The following is a 20,032-nucleotide window of genomic DNA, read 5'->3' as shown; positions in this document are numbered from 1 at the left end:
TTTTCAAGCTTTCTTACGTGAACTCTAAATATTCTTATATCCTTATTTAAGATAGGAAGATGTCTTTATTGAAATCAGAAACAAATAGCTCTAAATTAATGAATAGGTATAGTGTTCATTTAGACAATGAGAGCCTTGAATATAATAGGTTACTTATTTGCTTCATCCCATTATAACAACAAGGTTTAATATAAATCAGTATGAAATTTATAAAAAGACTAACTTGAGTTACAGGTAAAAGTTCTTCAATGAAGTGCTCAGTTCATTGTCCATTACTTTGCTACATGCATATTTTTAGTTAGATTAGATTACCGTCAAATGCTACAACTTGGGATAGTTTTGATCTTTAAGCTTGCATTACTTCTAAACCAAGATAGCTACAATCTTGAATTTGGTGTCAAAAGCTTACTCTTGGACATAGATAATAAAGATATGGATAGGCCACGCCTATGTTAAATATATTTGAGGCCGCGTGCCTGGAGGGGAAGGCAATTGAGGCGTTTTTATAAGGATAATTGATGCTCTATATAGGTATACTTGTTTGGCCTCAACTGGATCCCTTAAATACCGCTGATAATACCGATATGTCCTATCCATATCATTATTATCTATGCTCTTGGATTACTCTTGTATTATCACACCGAGCCCATAGATAATCTTGTGTAGATAATTAAATATATATAAAAAAAAAGTGAATTATCTCAAATACAGCGCATTAACGGTGAATAAACCAAATCCAAATTGATAATACCTGTTATAGATAAAGCGAAATTCTAGTGTCTGGTCAATAAGAGAACCCCGACACGGTCGTCTGATTTATCGCTAGCTTGTAATGGTAGATTTCATAGATCTATGATGGAATCTAAATTGGCGGTGACTCCTAAATGTTAACGTCCTGAAAATTTGAGTTGAAATCCTCCTTCAAGTTAGCATAATTTATCTCATTAAACATCAATGCGTTGCGTGCTCGCAGATCACCAGAATCATTTGAACAAACATCACAGTTGTATGTGACCAGCTCATGCGCCAAAGTATCTACTTATTTATTTGTGTACTCACTAAATGGGGAACACTGTGGCCGAGCGGACTAAGGCTTCAGTCGTAACGCGCACTGTAGCCGGTTCGAACCTCGGTCACAGGCGGCACTTCTTTTCGGACAGTCACGGATCCTGGAGAGAGAAGTCGTCAACTCCTGACCGGTCATGACTAACGAAAAAAAAATAACTAAACAGAAAAGTAATAAATATACCTAAAGGTACTTGAGTGAAAAAAATTAAAATTAAATATTCACTTATCAACAATTTTTTTTAAAAATATTAACAAAAAGACACTAGAAAATCATCAGTAAAAAATTAATTTTTGGTATAACGAATTTCATAAAATTTCAAAATATTATGAGTACAAAATTCAGCTAATAATAATAATAATATTTATTATATTATACAATATACATATATATAAATAAGTAAATGTCTAATTTTATTTAAACTAGATAAAACTAACAATAACAAAATGAATAGAACAAAATAATAAATTGATGTGAGTGCTAAAAACGGTTTTGATAAGCACGCCCTTTATTGAAATTATTTAGCTTAATGATTATTTGGCTAATCAGTGCTTGTCAACTGGTGGAACCACATTGCGGTGTTTCGTTACAACTTCAATATGCCTAAAATTAAGAGCATTCACACAAGGACTGTTATTACCTGTTTCTAATTTGATTAACTATTTATCTAAATAATGCATATAATACTTGAAGAGTACTGCCAAAAATTAATTATGACACCCATTCTAATACTTCAAAGCTTAAAGCTCAATACTTTCACGCTAATGTCTTCTAATTTATAACTGTCTATTTCTTCATCAAACAGTAACTGAATGCAATTCATATTAAGCATTCAAACCATCTAAACAATACAATTCGAAAAACTTCATAGTTGCCTTACAACACAAAATGATGAAGTATCTAAATTTTGGGAGAAAAACGGTACGCTTTCCACTGAATTATAAACCTTGACGAATAGATTAAACAATCTTGATATTAAAATCTCCACCTATTAAACTCATACTTCCAGGTTTAGGTACTTCACAACTCTTCTGAATAACTTTTGATTGTAAAAAATGTGTCTTCTACGTTATCGTCTACTATGTACCAGAATCGAGTTCAATTACCGTTGTCTAAATAATAGCTGATAACAGTACTTCAGTATCATAAGTACTGAATTCCATTTATTTGCCCTCAGCTAATAATTTTAAGCTGTTCACGTGGGTGGTAGGTATAAGTTCACGGAAACTAATGCCTTTAAAAATGATCTGTTTAACTAAATATGACGCATTTAGTTGTCTCCGAAACTACCATGATTCGTTTAAGAATGAGAAAATGCTTCTTGATCGTCTCCAAATCGCGCGCAAGACAAAACTAGTCTTGGACGACAGCTACTTCATTCATCTCTTGCTGATTTAGAATATAAAAAATAGACGGAGGTTAGATTAGGTTTGACTTAGGATTTTTTCTTAGTAATCATTCTGTCATAAAATCAAAGTCAAAATACTATAACTATAATCTGTTCAAAATAAATCGTATCAATTGCGCATAGTAGGGCGCGGTCTGACGCGTCGCTGCCGACAAGAGCGTCACATTATTTCAGTATTAACCGCCGATGAGTTCAAATAATTTAAAATTTACAATAAGCCGCGTTGATGTGGTTGTTTTGTTCGACACTCCATCGCGGTCGCCAAACAAAAATAGCACATTGAACCCACAAGCGAACGTAGCGTTCCGAAAAAACACGAAATATCACCCTACAACGTGTTAACATTTTAAAATCCTTGGTAAGAATTATTATTTTTAAATCTATTTCACACTTTTCTTCGCTTCGAACGTGATGCTTTCACGTTAATATTACTGTTCGAAGAGTCCTCAAGATATTTGAACGCATTAAACGTAACGTAAATCATAACTCCCTTAATTTCTTCCGACTGTCTTGAGAACTCACTACCTCTGCTTGATACACTCGATCTTCGACTATGAATTTATTGTTTGGCATCCTTAGCAATCTTATCTCTAGAATATTATCACTTTATTTTGTAAAATATCATAAACCATTTTTTTTTTCAGATAACTTCCTATTTGATACAATGGAATATTACACACCTATGCTTGAGAGTAAGTTGTTTATTCGTAAATATTTGATTTTTAATAGCTTAAAATGCTATTAAATTTTAACATATCAATTATTATTAATACGAAATTGTTATTAAGCTCTTTAAAAGTTTTAAAGAAAATCCAAACAAATTATAAAAGAAATTAATATATTGTATAGAATGTTAAGTTTCTTTAAAATTATTAACGGTGAAAATAATAAGTACAATATTATTCTACTATCGTATGGATGTAAAACATGATATTTTTTATTTGTTTAGAAAACAATAGTAAATAGGTATAAATGTTGTATTAATGTTATTTTCAGATTTATTAATTTATTAAAAAATAATGTATACAAATCAACTTTGTTGTTCTTGTATATTAATAGTTTGTTTGCTCTTTGCTCTATGATGTAATTCTATGTTTTATATGTTTAAATTATGTTTTTGTTGTCTGTAGTGGTTTTAATCACAAATCAGTGAAGCGCGTTCAACGATGCCATCAACTTGTAGTTGTTGTGTACTGCCTGACCGCCCAATGCGTGTGTGAAAATATTACTTTTTCAGTGCTAATTCAAATGGTCTTGTCACCTAATATTTCTTTTTATTTCTTTCATGTTATTATATTAGCAAAACTGACATTCCGTGTTCAAATGTTATTATTAACATTGTCCGTTTTCGTATTGTTCTATTCTTTTTCTCACGTAGCACTGTTACGATGTACTTTTTCGTTTTCCTCTTTTTGGCTACTGCTCTTACACCATGTTTTTCGTGTATTTTATAATCGATTCTGGTGAGTATAGTTCACGCAACTGTTGTTGCCTAACATAAAAATTTTCACTCATTATAGGTTTTAATTGCCAATCAGCGTCGTTGTGGTTATAGTGAATTTGTTGTTTTTATTCTTTAACGGTATAGCCATTGTGTTCCTCGTTGAGTTTTACGTTGTGACTTGTGGTATTGTTAAGACAAGCTTTTAGTTGGAGCAAATTTGTTGGCTGCGTTATCAATCAATAGTTATATCGAGTATATACCAAATCTGTGATCATATATTGAATAATACTACTGCCAAATTTTTAGATATTATGTTATATTAATGATATGTATTTATGAAACACGCGTTCTATAATGCATAGTTTGCTGTTATGAGATCTGTTGAACACAGACTATTGTATACATAGTATGTCGATAAAAACTGGAGACAATTCTATGTAAAATTAGTGGTGGACCTGAAAAAATCACTTGTTTACAAAACATTAAGAATTTTTTTACAAACCACATATTATATATAGAACAATGTTATAGTGACCTCAAAAATTTCATACGAGATTTGATGAATGATGATGATACTAATAGTGTACTTTGAAAAATATTATTCAAGGCGGTAAGAATGTTGGGCTTATTATTTTAGGATAAATACGAATATGTATTTGGAATAGTTTTATAAAATATTGAAGCATATATTATATTTGGAATAGAAAAAAGTGAAACAAAAAATCTCTCATTAAAATTTACTATTATGACAAGCAATTGATCAAATTATCAAAATTATTTTCCAGTTGAAAAAACTCAAAAAGTTCGTCTAAGTCATAACAACATTGAAACAATCAATCTAGAATAAATTTAAAAAATGGAAAATGAGAAAGGGTACATGATACACTCACTATCAAATCGTTTCCAATAGTATTATATCAAAAAAGCGGTAAGTGGGTACCGCTCTGCTGTACATTAGGTGCCGTGTGGACTGTGGATCACTTTTATATATTATATGAGTGTTAAATTTTAATTCAATGATAGGTATCGTTGTATATGAAAAACGATTCTGAACGAAGATGATTAGTCAGCCTAGGATATAATTTCCAGTGGTTGGTGAAAAAGGTGATTTATGTTTTTTAATGGTTCTGAATACACCAAAATTTAAGTTCTTTTATAATTAGTGTAAGCTAAACTTATGAAAAATCTTGTATTACATTTTCAACTCTTAGCTACTTACGCAAAATTTATATTCATACTCACCATTATTCTTGTATTGACAATGTCATCAAAGCAAATATTTATAAGCATATACATGTTTGTGCCCTTAATTTTTATAAGCATTTGACCGAAATTAATATTTTTTTATAAAGAAACAAACCTTAAAGAACAGAAAATCTTAACAAATATTAACACTTATACAGATCACCATAAAACCAATCAAAATTTTAAAATAAAATATCAAGCAGAAATTATTTTGGGCGTTAGTGAAACAAATTCATTAAATGATCAAAATAGAATGCAGATAGAAAAAATTAAGTGAAGTTATTACTTTCATGAAAAAAATGAGAAAAAATAAAACTTACGCCAGTTAAATAAGTACATCAATGTTACAAAAAAATTGATTGTTTAATTCGACTCTACTCAACTAAAAAGAAAAGCAGTCTAAAACTCAAATCTAAAAACCTTCCATAAATGAAATTAATCCAATAGTATTTGGATTTGAAGATGTTAATAGTAAGACTAATGAGAGTGCATTTAATCATTCAAAAAACACAATTTAACAATATTAAGTAGTAAATACTAATAAATGTTAATATTACATAAATTATGATTTTTAAGGTAGTATTATTCAATTTATAGTAACAGATATGATATATATATACGTATATATAGCTTAACACGTTTAATTCAACACATTACCTTGAGAAAAGATCAAACCAATATAAATTATAATAACGAAACATCTCACATCCATTTTATAAAATAAATATAAAATATATAATAATCTATCAAATGTACTTTTGATCAAAAATGCTGTATTCTTTATTGTATTTACGAGTTGGTCAAAGACATTTTAGCGTTTATTTTTTTTTACGATAAAAGATATAAATTTTATCATATATAAGAATAATAGTGGTGACATAGCTAAGTAAAAATGTTAATTTAAAAAATAAATAACATTAAGTCATTTAATACAGTTGTATAACAAAAAAATATCTAACAACCAGAGGTACGAGAGTGTAGGTCACATCTCATCCATTGAGAATTGAAATGTATATTATTGACACTACTTAGGTAATTTAAGATATTAAATAGTATATTTAATAGTTTTAAAGATTATAGATTATTCAACTTATATAAATAAATGAAAATACACTTATAAAATATATTAATGATATTATGCTTTCCTTGTAAACATGTGTTTTGTATTTGTGTTCAATTTAATTTTATATGTTACAGTTTTTGCAGGATTCGATAACTACGATGATTTTGTTAAACAATCAGAAATAAGAAGTATGTTGATACTTGACTCCCTATTAATAGTTACCACTAAGAAAGTAGGACATTTGACATTTGAAAAAAAAAATGAAATTAATAATAAATTAATAAACATTGGACTATTAAGTAAACATTAAGAAATCGAAAAATGGATGTTAAAATAGTTTAATTATAAATAACATACATTATTACATTTAAATTTAATTAGGAGAAATATCATATTTTTTTCTATCAATTGTATATTCATTAGTCCATATAACTAAATAAAAAAATAATAATTAACAGACATAGGGTAGTGTAAGTAGGCTATGATTATTTTGATTTTAAGATAATAGAAAACGCATTCAAAAAATCTTTCTAAACTGGGTAATTTAACTACTTTTGGAGTACATTTGAATAGGTATTTAGTATTTACAGATATTGAATGGCATGCTATTATAGTCGGGGATACGAAAACTCGAAAAACTGGCGTGTGATCGTCGAGTCGCTATCCCAGTGGTAAAATCGTCTAATAATGTGTTGTCTAAATTCTAAAAACACTTGGTGAGCAATTTCAAAATTTATAAATAATACACAACTTCGCAGGTTGAAAACCATTGCCTATTTTACATTATAGACAGGCTGCAGGTCGCAGTACGATAGAGATCATATGCCATTTTTCGTATCCCCTTACCTTAGCATCGATAATATAACACACAATTTGACACTCAATTCACAATTTTTTAATTATTTCTAAAAACAACATTAATTTTATGTAATATAACATAAGAAATACTGACAACAAATTTCTAACTATATACCTAGTAACTATATCTATCACTTACCCTATTATTATTGTAATATCAAACAAGTTAACTTTTTAAATTATGTATTTGGCTTAACTTTGTTAGCTATTATGATAATAACAATCATAATATAACATTACTGATTTAAATCTAATTTTACAGTGAAATATCTACGTAAGTAAATTTAAACTTAGTCATGTCAAAAATAAAAACATTTTGAATAGATTTTTAAATAAAATAGTCAAATTTTGGGAAGTTGTATACACGTGCAAGTTGTTTATTGTGTCCGACTTTATATGTTTTAACCATATTTTTTGATTAAAGATGTTTCACAGAAAATATACATTTTCTATTTTCTTTTTCATTGTTAAGTTGACTTGGGTAATTCTAAAAGCAAGCCGTAGATTTAGGAAGCCTTTATTATTTTAGTTTAACTCCTGTATAAATAATTGTATATAATATACTTAGTTGATAAACTGATAAGTGAAAACATTAAAAAAACCGATCAAGTTATAAGATGATGTACAATGCACACTGCACATTGCCTATGAGGATTCGTGATACCTATCTGTTAATTTACTACGTATTTTATATACACCTATTTGACAACTTGAAATTTATTATTATTGAATACATCGAATATGAAAGATAATGTACAGGATTGGGGTCCGTTTTTAAATAAATGAATATTTTTATTCCATTTAATCATATATGATATAAGAGAGATATACCTATAAAAAAAAAATATAACAACATTAATCTTTTTTAAATAATTGTGTACAGTAAGCTTAGGTAAGTGAATTATTATCAACATACTTATGTAGTGTTTATGTAATAGATAATATATATCCATAAATTAGTTATTTAAAATATATATAATATTTTTTGTTTGTTTTTAACAACGTTCTGAGACTTATGAACTTACTATTCTTGAAAGATTATAGGTATTACTTGTTAATATGATGATTTTCATAAATTACAATTTACAAATGTATTCCATCAAACTAAAATACATTAATGGTAATAAATTAATTTTTATGTTATTTTATTTGTACATAATAGAAGGTCCACGTAAGTAAATCATTAACATAACATTTGACTAAAGATCGAGCACGATCATTGGTAAGGGTCTAGAATTACTAGATTTTATTAAACGTACAACAAAACTATTTTTCAGTTCACTACTTCTGTGTACTTCAAATAGCATTAATTCACTACGACTCAAGGCCGCCCGCAGAGGGGGGCCAGGGGGGGGCCACGGCCCCCCCGCTCTTTAGGATAATTTGTTTAAATATAAAAAAAATAAAAAACAGAATTTATGATAAGTGTATTGTTTCCCCCCCGAGAAAAATTTCTGCGGGCGGCCTTGCTACGACTTAGAAATTAGAATGATTGTTTTATACCTCTATACGATTATAAATAACAGAAAAAGAATAGGAATCTGAATTTCAGTGGACTCCTTTAACTAGATTTGTTTTTTTATCTTTTTCTTTAACACGCGTTTTAAAAAATAAGTTATTATGTTATGTCTGGTAAAATTCATATAGCTATAATTGCTTGGACTATTAAAGCCAATCTATTGAAGGCTGAATTGATTCGAAAATATGGACTATGCTCTGATATATCTTTAAAATCAAACATTCTCGTTACATTTATTATAACGACAGCACTTTATTGTTAAAAGTTGTAAATTAACTTTTCGATAACAATAATCAATATTTAGTACACCTATAATACTACACATGTTTAAAATTATTTGTGTCTAACAGTTATATTTATAAATTATTATAGTTGTAAATAATAAAGATCTCTATGATTTATATCTTGCCAGTAAGTAAAAAAAACAATTTTAACGTTTTTAACTTAATATAATTTAAGATTAAACTTAATGTACAAATCGTTTCATTTAAAATTGCAATATCTTAGTGTGGAAAACAATAATTTCAATACATTCTAGACATCAAATGTATTATATAACTTATATTCAATCCGCCATTAAAAATGATGTTACCTAACCTAAGCAATAAAAACAAAAACAAAATCACACAATGGTATTTTTGTGCCATAATACTTAACATCACATTTTTTTTCTTTATGTTATGATTTTTGTTCTGCTACGATGCTCGGCCCTTAAGACGACGAATTTTAAAAACATATCCATAATTATTAATACTATTGTACGAAGTAGACACAACATTTTCGTTGATATTATGAAATTATTACATTATATAGATACTTGGTTAAATATCTACCGTTGTGTAGGTATTTAAAATAAAATAGCAAAATGTAGTGTTATATTTTTATTGTATATTTATTTAACCGAACTTATATCATAATTTTTATTATTGAGTTAGTCTTAAATCATATGATCTAATAGGAGCTAGTATAATATTGTATGAAATAAATATGAATGTTATACTTTTTTTTAATCTTGTCATTGTTATTTAGTAAGTACATTTATGTATCGTTAGTTGTCAGCTTGAATATAATTATTATCTACTTTCAGATCCGATTACTATTGATGAATACAAAATATTACGAAAACGTAAGTCAAATTATTTAACTATATTATTATTTCTTTAGTCTTTCAAACACGTACCGACATCATATGTTTTACAATTTCAATTATAATCTGTCTAATATACAATCAAAATCAAGTTATAATATATTTCCTTATAATAATTCATTCAATAACATTTGGTATGTCAAATTTTTGTGAAGCAATTCAATTCAACTCAGATAAAACTTTATGATTTCCACATAATAACTATTCAATTTAAATGTTTATACGCTTTCTACCTATTAAATATTATCAAAGACATAAATAATGATTTTCGATTCGTATGGTAATACCTAGGACATCAGAATATAAGATATATTTTATAAATCGAGAAAGTAATAAAGTAAACATTTTTATTTAATTAGTATTATATTTTTCAGCCATACCATTGTATCATGAAACAATGTATTCCATATATTCTTTGAGATTACAAATACTAGGTAATTATTTAATACAGTCATACTTTATATCATGTTAAATTGTAATTATATGTTATTTGTTTATTATTTTATTACGAAAAATTGTTGAATAATATTGCCGAGTCAAATACAAATTACGCTCAAGTTGACTCAAACATAGATGTCAAATTTAAACTTTTTAATTTACAAAATACTCGCTCCGACGCGCTTTGTTCAATTTGTCACAATCTGCAAATTGACAGTCCTAGTTTGATTTTCACATAAATAAATTACTCCTAATAACCAAATCAACCTGAAATATACTGGTGGCTGTATGATATACATAATATATATATAGTTAATACACTAGTATTTAATTTGCTTACTATTTCATACGTCAATTTATTATAACTCTTATAAACAGTTATCATCAAACCTAAATCGATATGAACGCGGTGTTTTTTTTTTAATGTGAGTGGTTTGTTACTCATAAATTTAAAAAAGTGACGATGTGTGTAATTAACAGGTAGAGTTATTGATAAAACTGGAAATGACAATATTAAGCTAACATTATATTAGGACCTACTGCAAAAACAGAAATCTTCTTCGGATCCTTAAGTCAATATCGATATAATTGAAAAAAAAAATTGCTATGTATTAGTTAAACAGATCAATAACCAATTAATATAAATTGCATGCTTTCCTCTCACACAAATTATTTTCATTTTTTGATATAAATATGTTGTTAAAATATTTTAAGGATATATTCCATTACATGAAAATATATGGACCGAAGAAATGATAAAACTAAGACTGATCCCTAATGATTGTAAGTATTCAGGCTTAAATATTATGTGTACAATATTATTTAATTTATATAATACAATGTTGTTTCAACTAAATAAATTTATTTAAAGGATCAAACACTAAAAAAATTTCACACAAATCAGATTCTATTCAATATTGAAAAAAAAATATTACTACAATATATTATTACGATACATACCTTTTTTGTTTTTCTGAATCATTATATGGGCTACATGAGGGGGCACTTAGTCTGCCGTGGACCGTCCTCCTTTTGTATCCGTATGGTTTATTGCACATCACATTATTAAAATACATAATTGAATGCTTTGCTAAAGCATTTCTTCCTTTATGTATATTAAAAGGCTTCTTATCTCTAATCTAACTTCGTTGGAGACCGTTCAGTATTTCATCATCATCCTCATAACTATATTTCTCTGTACTCCTTCCACTGCATTAACAATTTAACATTGTTCTTGAATACCAGTGCGCTCGCCTATATTAGAATCTCATATAATAATTGCAGGTTTATCCCACCGTTACCAAAAGTCTTACTTCATCAACATTTGGAAGGATTCTTTCAAGAGCATCCACCGTCACTTCGGCTTTTAATGCCGCCACTCAAATATGTAGCATGTATCTTAGTTTGCGGCAAAGCTCCACACATCAGTACTTATACCTATGCTCCTCAAGTTCCACTATTTTCATTGATTATAAGGAGTATACGTAATATCCTCTCTGCGTTGTAAACATAACAGCTTTTGTTTTGTGAGCTTATTGTACTCTTCTAATCCGTCACCGTCCCTAGCACCATGTTTCTTGTTGATTCTATCATTTGTTTATTCTAGCCTGTCGCTGTTATATCGCTGTAAAAGCGATGAGGAGCACCTCGGATTATTGAATTTTAGGTCAAAATGGAGTATGGTGCCATACATGATGTTCCAGAGAATTGACCTGATAACCAATTTTTGGAGAAGGATTGAACCTGAAATTATCCCTAAATTGGGTTTTCTTCCAACAGTTTCAATTATTTTTTTTTTTCCTTTTATAGTATTTGTGGAGACTTAAAAACTCCTCTTCAAGGACCTTCTAACCACACATTTCATCGACTAAGTGTTACCTTAGGAACGCCATATCGATATAATTAAATGGATTTCACCTCACAACATTTGGCTAACCTTCCAGATTACACGTTGGATATCTAATTTCGTAATTAGATATTATTATTACAACGTAATAATATGTCCCAGTAGGATCCTTTTATTACGTCTGCTGTCGAGCTACTATAGCTTCCCGACTTAGAACTTAAATCATCTGCAGCTATGAAGCTCTGACTCGCCCCAGTATACTCACTTGAATTTGGCTTAGGAAGTTGTTGAACTTGTCAATGCTTATAAGCTAGATTTAGAGGACCACTACTAGCTGTATATACTAAAGACCCATATTTGACCCATCTAAATTATCTTTCTTTTAGACATGAACTTTAAATCCTTCTCAATTAGTATCATAAGGTCTTACGTTGCAGGATTGCTACAATATTTATTTAAGAATTTGAATTATTGTGCTGAAGACAAACTATCACCATCAGTTTCCATTGGACATGTATTAAGCTTCTCCTCATTTGAGTCTGCAATACTATTAACAATTTGTTGAACTGTTCTTCTAATCTTGAATTAGCAATGCAGTTCATCACAAAGTGACCTTTCTTGCTGTACCGTTTACAGATCCCCTGCCTGGACCTATGCAGCTTTTAGATTCGTGACGAAAAATAAAACACCTGAAACCCTACACCTGATTCTCTTTTTCTTTCATCTTGCATTAAACCAATCCAATTATAAGACGTCCAGCAGAACAGAGTTTTTAGCCGTATCTACTGGGACTACAATTACTCAGAGGCGTGTTCAGCAGGTAGGCCTGGTAGGCCCGGGCCTACCCTGATTTTTAACCTTTAAGTATACCCAACATATGCATTTTAAAATTATATTTATACAAGCACACAAATGTGTTGACTATACAAATTATTTTTATAACCAGGCCTGTCCTAAATTTTGGTCCTAGACACGCCTCTGCAATTACTGCGAATAGACCACCTCCGTAAATTTTTCCAACACTTATATTTTAAACATCTTCTGTAGTAATGCCGTAGTCTCGAATTACTGTGCCTTGGAAGGCTCAACTGCATAGCTGGCTACCTTGGTTGAGTTTGTTGGCGTTGTTGGCTTCATGAATGAAACTACTAAGCCACCTTATTGATGAATTATGTTTCTAATCATAATTTTTAACATTTAATATAGGGCCAGTAAAATTTTCAAATGAAAGGTTAAAATCGACTATAGTAAGCTAAGTTTTATTTTTCAAAATAATAAATAATAGGGTAGTACCTATTTATACATTACAATATTTTCCAATTTCACATATTTGTCTTTTAAATAATTGTATAAAAGATGTACATATTGTACAGTGAGTTCTTATTAATCCGAACGGGTTTGTGAATATAAATAAATTTATGATAAAAAATAAATCAATTTTCTTGCAATTTAAACTTAAAAATTAATTTTTATCCGAAAAGTCAACAAATTCAATATAACAGTTTACATTATTATTATTATATTAAATTACACTCCTTACTCCTAAAATATCAATTATATTAATTTATTATTATTGAGCATGATAATGAAAAATAAATCTAAACATGATAAAAGTATAAATCATTTAAATAAAAAAAATATATAAATGCATAACGATGCGAAAATTCTTAATCCCGTTCAGATTATCACGCGTATTTCGGATTAACCAGATCCGAGGAACTCGAGTCATATTCAAGTTTTTCATGTTAAATTAATATATTTTTGCAGGTTTTTCTTTTGGAGATAGAAAAGATGGAAAAATTTAATTATAGAATTGCTTTATAATATATTTAAAGTATAGTAGTCATGGAATTCCTCACTCTATTATGCATCGCTTGAACCAAATAATGAGAATCTATACTAACAATTATCTTTTGTACTATTATATCATAAACTTTGATTATTTCTTGAAAATGTATTTTAATGTTAAATTAAATTATAAGTTATAATCAATATAATATTTAAACAACAATGTTATATATTTATTCAAATTAAAATTAAAAATGTTTTAATTATAACAAATAAAATTAAATTTGAAATTATTAAAAAAAAATTAACTTCAGAAAATGATTTTTAATTGAAATTAAAGAGATTAATTTAAAAAAAAATGAGTGGTCAAGTGAGTAACGCTCTGCTGTATAGTAGGTTACTATTAATCGCTGCTTTCACTAAAATAAATATAGAACATCTTCATGGTCTGTAACAGCGACAATAATATTTTTATTGAATCATTAATATGGATTGTCAAATAATTGTTTTACGTTGGTAATAAGTAATAATTAATAATTATTACCTTAAAAATAACTTTAATAATTTTATTGTAAAAATAGTTAGGCACATTATTTGATTATTAATATAATTGAACCGCTTTAAACATTTTCCAACTATAGATATATTTACACACATGTTATGCAGCGGTTAGGGACTCGGAAATATAATATAAACATTTTGGACGTCATGCATTTGGGTGAATTACCTTTTTATTCAAAAAAAAAGTACCTAATGATTTAGGGCGAGTATGATATAATATAAAAGATATAATCGTAACTTTTAAAGTAACATTTATGTAGGTAATAGGTACAGTGTGATTATTTATTGAGCATATTAGGCATTGAAGCATTATATTGTGTGTGCGCTGAATTATTACTTTTTAGTTAATGTTATAATATTATTGTTAGTATTGTTATAATTATATTTATATCTAAATTCTAGAGGTTGAATTATTTATTATAAATGCTGTTTGATTGTATGAACATGGATTATAGACTTATAGATACAAAAAGGGGTGTCGATAATTGTTTGTGTATAATTTCTTGTGAGTTCATGTACATTATTAAAACAATTTTTTGATATCTTTTTCTATTACACTTATTACAAAATACTGATCATATAGGAATTCCGCTCATTAGCTGAATAGCTGTGAACACGGTCTAGAAGATTGTGGCTGTGAAAGTACCAATGAAATGACTTAGCTTATAGCATTGATTAAATATACAAATGTATATTTATGTATAATATGTATATTTAATCAATGCTTATAGTGCCTTATACTACAGTATGCTTCACGAAAACGTGCGGATGACCGCAGCGCGCCATGTGTCGATTTTTCTTAAAACCAGTGGGCCTCAATATTTGATCTCTATTACAAGTGCGTGCCCCCCGTAAATCCCCCACTGCTGGGTCTAGTTAGATTTAAAAAATAACCTGTCATATACATAATTATTTTTATACATTTATGTTTTATTTACCTATTGATTTATGTATTTTATTTATTAAGGGGATTGGTGACGGTGATTGCCTGTCTTTGTCTAACACACGCGCAACATAAGAATTCAGACGTGTTTTTTGTCCAACGTACCAATTGATACAGTAAAGCGATACGAATTCTGAAAACAGATTTGAATTCGTCGTCAAGTCTACTCGAGAACGGCCAGTCCACATTTTTGATATTATCTGCCAAAATCTTAAAATTATTATATTACAAACGAGTAATTAAAAAATTTTCATATTTCAATTATTTAAAAAGTTATATTTTAATATAAAAACGTGGACTGGCCGTTCTCAAGTAGACTTGACAACGAATTCAAATCTGTTTTCAGAATTCTTATCGCTTTACTGTATCAATCGGTACGTTGGACAAAAAAAAAGTCTGAATTCTTATGTTGCGCGTGTGTTAGACAAAGACAGGAAATCACCGTCACCAATCCCCTTAACGGGCGAACCCCTATATAACTGATATTTTTTTTTATCATATGAATTAATTGTGTTTCACTAGCATTGTTTATTTTATATATTAAAAATTCTAATATTTGACTATTTATTATTTTATTCGATAAAAAGTTTCAAAATTATATAATTATTTATACTTCCTTAATTATTTTAATTTACTATTCTATTAATAAATTTCTATACATACAATATATTTTATACATAATTAATTTTTTTAAATCCGTTCCATTTCTATCTATTCACTTATTATAGCATTTTGACATTTATTAAAAAAAACCTAAATCAAATAATGAAAATTTTTAACGTTTTTATATTCCTAACAAAATAAGGATAATTAATGTAAATAATCGTTTTAACAAATAAGATATTATCAGGCTGAAATAAAAAAAAAATAATAATAATAATAGTTACATTTTATGAATGAAATCATTAGCAACTCGTGTTATTTAAGGATGATTCAATATATTATATTTATTATTTAAACAGTTTGTCATATAATCAACATTACATTATAAAGTGCTTTATTGTCAATCAAGTAAACAAACTGTAATTACAAACGGCTTAAAAAAATGGAATTAGAAAATCACAATTTTGTTAAAATACTTTTTTTTCCTTATTTATTTAAAAGATTCATGTTTTTCAAAAAAGTAAAATTTTTCAAACCGTTTTATAAGTGTGAACATTGAAATAAAACGTGACACAGAAAATGTTTTAAGAAGTATTTACAATTAAAACAGAGAACTCATCTCCAAAAGTGTTCACTTAATTTAAAACTTTTTTTTTCAAAATTTTAGATCTACGCTGTTTTAGAATTATATAATTATTTAATATTTTCACCGTTATATTTATTAGGTAAACCACCATCAACTTTTGATTTTCAAATGGCAACCCATACTAAAAATTTCATAATTTAGTAGGGCTTTTTTTCTTATGAATTATCACGTTTAAATTTTCATTAGTCATCAGTTATTGGAATTCTTGTGCTCCGGCATAAAAGATAATCTACTTTTCAAACCAATTCAGTAATGTCGTATACGCCGATTACTCGGACGTATACCAAAATAAAGTTAAACACAAAATAACACAAAATACTTTATTTGAAGTTTGAACACGACGTCCGGTGGTGATCGAGTCACACGATCACCACCACTGACTCTCTTTGCTGTCTTAGCCATCTCACTTATATATTACACTTACAATCGAATTACTATCGATTGTTCTACATTTTTCTATTACTACGTTAAATTTACAATTATAGACACTATGATTATTATGTAATTGTTATTTTAACCCGATTAGTAAATTATTAAACAAATTTATTTACATTTCTTATTATTATATCTTGCTTACTATGCTAACTGTAATATAAAGTTTACTGGCACTGAATTGCACAATTATTATTTTAACCTATTTGTGTGAATAATTAAGTATTGCTTAACTTATTGAATTTTACTGTTTTACTTATTATCTATAGTTTTTCTTAACTTATTTCTTACGTACTAACATCTCTTATAAAATATTCATACATATAATACAACAGTAAGTACGACAGTTAAGCCTAAGTTGTGCCCCAAAATAACACATTTAGCATTATGTTTCTCAGTTCTCCCCCACGCTAATATTACCACTGGTCAATGATGAAAATATTCATGATATTATTGATATTACTTATTGCTTATAAAGACCCGAAGTTACAAATAATAAATTCGATACCGAAAATATTATATCTAGAAGATATAATGGTGATAAATGATTAGCAGTGTATCTACTTCCGACAAAAACTTTTATTGTTAATTTTTATACATACATATAATAAGTAATTGGATTATTGGACTGTCCAGTAAAGTAAGTAACAAATTGCCAAGTAAAAAAAACATCAAAGCAGAGACTTGAGAGTTTGGAACCAAAATACCGAATTGATCTGAAGATGTGTTAACATCTTTACGCGCCAATCCCCCCCCAAAAAAAAAAAAAATAATGTGTGCAAAAATGGGTCTAGAGTGAATTGGTATAAATTCAATGTCACGAAAATAGTGTAACGGAAGTTGTGTTATAGCTTGATTCACAATAATATAATAATAATAATATTATTACATTCATTGACCATGCGCAATGACCAATCACAGCGACGCAGTGGGCGTGACTTGGAGAGCAGCGACAACCAATGCCAAGAGCAACCAGCGTTATTGACACCACGTGACCACGAGCAATAACTAATCACAGCGACGCAGTGGGCGAGACCACGCCTATATTTATACAAGTGCGGAGCACGAAAGCATTCAATATTCGATACGACTTTGCCGTAGCAAGACCCACCAAGGACAGACTTGCGCGGATTAGACGTATTCTACACTACTTTGTCGTAGCAAGACTCACCCAGGGCAGACTTGCGTGAATTAGATCTTCTCTATTAAACTGATAAATAATAAATAATGGCGAAAACTAGCATAGAAAGGGTAAAGGCATATCGGGAACGTCAACGCGCAACAAATAAGACTAACCCTAAAAAAAAAATACCCAGTGATAGCACTCTCACAGCGGCGAAAAAAAATGGCAGGCGCCTGTATTGCGGAAGAAGCTGTCAAATTGCGGCCAATACCATCGACGGGTGCTCATCAGCAGCCTGACAATAGTCCATTAAACCACGCATGTGTGATAGTTGTAAAAACTGCTGATGTAGATCTTGATCATCAATTTCCATCGACTATTGGACGTAATCCACCAGCTTCTAATTTAAAATTTTTTTGAAAAAAAAATATTAATCATGAAAATCTGAACCGACCAAAATAAGGTGGAAAAGATGTTAACACATCAATATTGGGCGTCAGATACAAACTCTGACACACAGTTTTTTTTTTTTGGTAGGGGCCACAAAATAATGACCTTTTTTTTCATTTTCCAAGTAATTTGCAAAAAATATATTATTTTTTTTAAAAGTTTGACAAGTGGCGCTATTAGTGTGTGATTAAACGAGCACCTGATTGGCCATTGGGATTGGTAATTTTCTAACATTACTACTTAATTATAAATAAAATTATTCAACTACAGTGTTGATTGATGCGTCGTAAATCATAATAATTATTTAAATATCACAACTAGTATTATTTCGTTTGTGTTGTATAAATTATTGTACATTACATTTACGTTCGAAATATGGCTTATTATTTACTGGCAAAAATATTACTCAGTGTCTTATGTCTAGTGTTTAAAAATAATGTTTTGTTTGATACTATTTTTTTTTCCATACAAGTAATTTATATAAATTAGATAGTGTTACTTTCATCAAGCTTAGGTATCCTTCGTACAATAATAAATTTTTTCTAGAATAATAACTTATTCAAATTCAATGGTTTTGATGTACTAAATTAAAAAATTAAAAGAGATTACTAAAAAGGTTACTTGTATTTACTTATTAATTGTATTAACATTTTTTTAAATCTTTATTAATTATGTTCAATAAGTAAAATTTATGTAATAAGAAATTAATAGCATGATGACTGATGATAACCCATCAGTAATATAATTTTAAAGTTTTAAATTTCAAAGTACATAGATCAACTAAAAATTCTTATATTTCAATCCTATGTGCGCCCTGGAGCCCCACAACCCTAAATTTGGCCCTGGTTATATTATGTTATTATGATTTAATGACATAAATTAATAATTATAATGGTAGGTACGACGAACTTCGTTTTTTGGCGTCTCGGATTGGTCAACGAAAATTTCATTTATTTGGTGGTTTAGTGGTTATATATGTATTGTACATACTTGTATAGTAATAAACCATTATAATTTATAGGTATGATCAGTGGCGTATTTAAGGTTTTTCCGCCTATAGGCACTTCCCAATTCGCCGCCTCCCCCCCATCCTTTCTAAAAATTACTTATAAAACATATTTAAATACACAATTTGTTATATTATAATATTATAACCTAACCTAATAAAAGAAACATTTCTAATGAACATTAAATTAGTTACACGTAATATCTTTTTTTGCAATTTACAAATTAATTATATTTAAAACTTTAAATTTTTTTTCAACCTAACCAGCTAACCTACTGGTTCGTACTGTGTTTCGTATGTGTATATAGTAGGTTCATGTAGATAGCTACTTAATTTTAAGTGAACGAAAAATTAGTTAAATTTGATTTCATCAAATGAAAAATACTTTTTGTAATTTTGTAAAAAAAAATCGTTATAATTTAGGCCTGTGCCTAAATACGCCACTG

The 20,032-nt window shown here is 28.5% G+C and overlaps 2 protein-coding genes across 4 annotated transcripts in view; both read left to right on the top strand.

The window, feature by feature from the left end:
- The window catches only part of LOC114131530 (uncharacterized), a 39,151-nt gene extending 31,713 nt beyond the window's left edge, over positions 1–7,438 (top strand). Inside the window, exons 13-15 of the mRNA XM_050197580.1 lie at positions 3,119–3,166; positions 6,361–6,414; positions 7,347–7,438. Coding sequence (XP_050053537.1) covers positions 3,119–3,166; positions 6,361–6,414; positions 7,347–7,366 — 122 coding nt within the window. The 3' untranslated portion in view covers positions 7,367–7,438. The remainder of the gene's footprint in view (positions 1–3,118; positions 3,167–6,360; positions 6,415–7,346) is intronic.
- Positions 7,439–8,087: 649 nt separating this feature from the next.
- LOC126549116 (uncharacterized) lies at positions 8,088–14,130 on the top strand. 3 transcript variants are annotated; one of them, XR_007603272.1, is made up of 7 exons: positions 8,088–8,255; positions 8,976–9,014; positions 9,691–9,729; positions 10,125–10,184; positions 10,903–10,971; positions 11,473–11,714; positions 11,795–13,233. XR_007603272.1 is itself a non-coding variant. In XM_050197582.1 (7 exons), the coding sequence occupies exons 1-7, from the start codon at positions 8,147–8,149 to the stop codon at positions 13,856–13,858; spliced, it is 414 nt and encodes a 137-aa protein (XP_050053539.1). In that variant the 5' UTR covers positions 8,145–8,146; the 3' UTR covers positions 13,859–14,130. The 3 variants fall into 3 exon arrangements, 2 of the variants coding, with proteins under 2 accessions (XP_050053540.1, XP_050053539.1); XM_050197582.1 differs by lacking the exons at positions 11,473–11,714; positions 11,795–13,233 and adding exons at positions 13,241–13,281; positions 13,802–14,130 and having other exon boundaries at positions 8,145–8,255; XM_050197583.1 differs by having other exon boundaries at positions 11,473–13,233.
- The last annotated feature ends 5,902 nt before the right edge of the window (positions 14,131–20,032 follow it).

This window comes from Aphis gossypii, chromosome 1 (assembly GCF_020184175.1).
Source record: "Aphis gossypii isolate Hap1 chromosome 1, ASM2018417v2, whole genome shotgun sequence".
In the NCBI taxonomy this organism is placed as follows: domain Eukaryota; kingdom Metazoa; phylum Arthropoda; class Insecta; order Hemiptera; family Aphididae; genus Aphis; species Aphis gossypii.
The sequence above is the reverse complement of the archived record's forward strand: the minus strand, read 5'-3'. Positions and strand labels throughout refer to the sequence as shown.

Excerpts from the sequence above, each read along its gene's own strand:
- LOC126549116 (XM_050197582.1), top strand. The coding sequence starts at position 8,147 with ATGATTTTCATAAATTACAATTTACAAATGTATTCCATCAAACTAAAA. Across the intron at positions 8,256-8,975 it reads GTACATAATAGAAGGTCCAC|TTGTAAATAATAAAGATCTC; the intron begins GTAAGTAAATCA and ends AAATTATTATAG. Across the intron at positions 10,185-10,902 it reads TTTGAGATTACAAATACTAG|GATATATTCCATTACATGAA; the intron begins GTAATTATTTAA and ends AAATATTTTAAG.